This window comes from Gavialis gangeticus, unplaced genomic scaffold (genome assembly GCF_001723915.1).
Source record: "Gavialis gangeticus isolate Ggan-Ray unplaced genomic scaffold, GavGan_comp1, whole genome shotgun sequence".
NCBI lineage: Eukaryota > Metazoa > Chordata > Crocodylia > Gavialidae > Gavialis > Gavialis gangeticus.
In genome coordinates, this window is record NW_017729007.1 from 3,642,258 (window position 1) to 3,642,722 (window position 465).

At 67.1% G+C, this 465-nt stretch overlaps 1 protein-coding gene across 3 annotated transcripts in view; it reads right to left on the minus strand.

Moving 5' to 3' along the window:
- Positions 1 to 375, minus strand: part of TSPAN12 (tetraspanin 12) — a 114,059-nt gene extending 113,684 nt beyond the window's left edge. For 2 of the 3 annotated variants that reach the window (XM_019509262.1, XM_019509260.1), the window contains exon 1: positions 237 to 375. In XM_019509262.1, coding sequence (XP_019364807.1) covers positions 237 to 302 — 66 coding nt within the window. In that variant the 5' untranslated portion in view covers positions 303 to 375. The remainder of the gene's footprint in view (positions 1 to 236) is intronic. The other variant, XM_019509261.1, reaches the window with a different exon arrangement.
- Positions 376 to 465: the final 90 nt, after the last annotated feature.

A 465-nucleotide genomic window follows, 5' to 3' on the forward strand; every position in this document is an offset into this window, starting at 1 on the left:
TTATGATTTTTAAGCCTTACAGGGAGGCTCTGCCCCCCAAGCTCCGCTGAAATTCAAGCCCTACTTAGGACAACGGGGGCTGGACCCTTGAGGCACTTTATAGTGAGTCTCTATAACGTGATCCCTCATAACCACTGGTTCTCTGCCCCACCGACACCCGGGCAAGGGGCAGCCTAGGCACTGCAGCCCCGGCCCCGACGTGGCACCTGCCGGCACCCCGACGTGGCACCACTCACCCAGAAGAGGAGGTTGAGGGCGTAGAGCAGGCAGCGCAGGCACTTCACCGAGTCCTCCCTGGCCATCGTCAGCCCCCGCGGGGCACAGCCCCATCCTCAGCACATCCTCCCGCCGCGGCCCGGGCTCTACAGGGGAGAGAGGACGAGCGCCCGCGGTCAACGGGGCAGGGAGCGACCGGCCCCCCAAGGCGCCCGGGCGGAGGGGCAGGAGCCCCCGGGCCGGGCACAG